Consider the following 486-nt stretch of genomic DNA (forward strand, 5'->3'; position numbering starts at 1 on the left):
CACAGAGGCGCTGATGGTCCTTCATCCCGCAGGCGGCGCCAGTGAGGAGCTGATGATGATGATGATGATGATGGTGAGGATGGCGGCGATGATGAGGATGGGGGGGTGATGAAGGTGACGGTGATGAAGGTGACGATGATGAGGATGGAGATGATGAAGGTGGAGGTGATGATGAAGATGAAGGTGACGATGATGATGGAGGTGATGAAGGTGACGATGATGAAGGTGATGATGATGAAGGTGACGCTGATGATGGAGGTGATGATGGTGATGAAGGTGATGATGATGATGGAGGTGATGATGATGGAGGTGATGATGATGATGAAGGTGATGATGATGGAGGTGATGATGATGATGGAGGTGATGATGATGATGGAGGTGATGATGATGAAGGTGATGATGATGATGGAGGTGATGCTGATGATGGAGGTGACGATGATGATGGAGGTGATGATGATGATGGAGGTGATGATGATGGAGGTGATG

At 49.2% G+C, this 486-nt stretch overlaps 1 protein-coding gene across 1 annotated transcript in view; it reads right to left on the bottom strand.

The window, feature by feature from the left end:
* Positions 1-277, bottom strand: part of LOC122191251 (putative protein TPRXL) — a gene marked incomplete at both ends in the record, with an annotated part of 860 nt that extends 583 nt beyond the window's left edge. Inside the window, one exon of the mRNA XM_042891487.1 lies at positions 4-277. Within this exon, the coding sequence (XP_042747421.1) occupies positions 4-277 (274 nt within the window). The remainder of the gene's footprint in view (positions 1-3) is intronic.
* Positions 278-486: the final 209 nt, after the last annotated feature.

Source organism: Lagopus leucura, unplaced genomic scaffold (genome assembly GCF_019238085.1).
Source record: "Lagopus leucura isolate 7727_CA_CO unplaced genomic scaffold, USGS_WTPT01 27628-0_obj-0_obj, whole genome shotgun sequence".
Classification (NCBI taxonomy): Eukaryota; Metazoa; Chordata; class Aves; order Galliformes; family Phasianidae; genus Lagopus; species Lagopus leucura.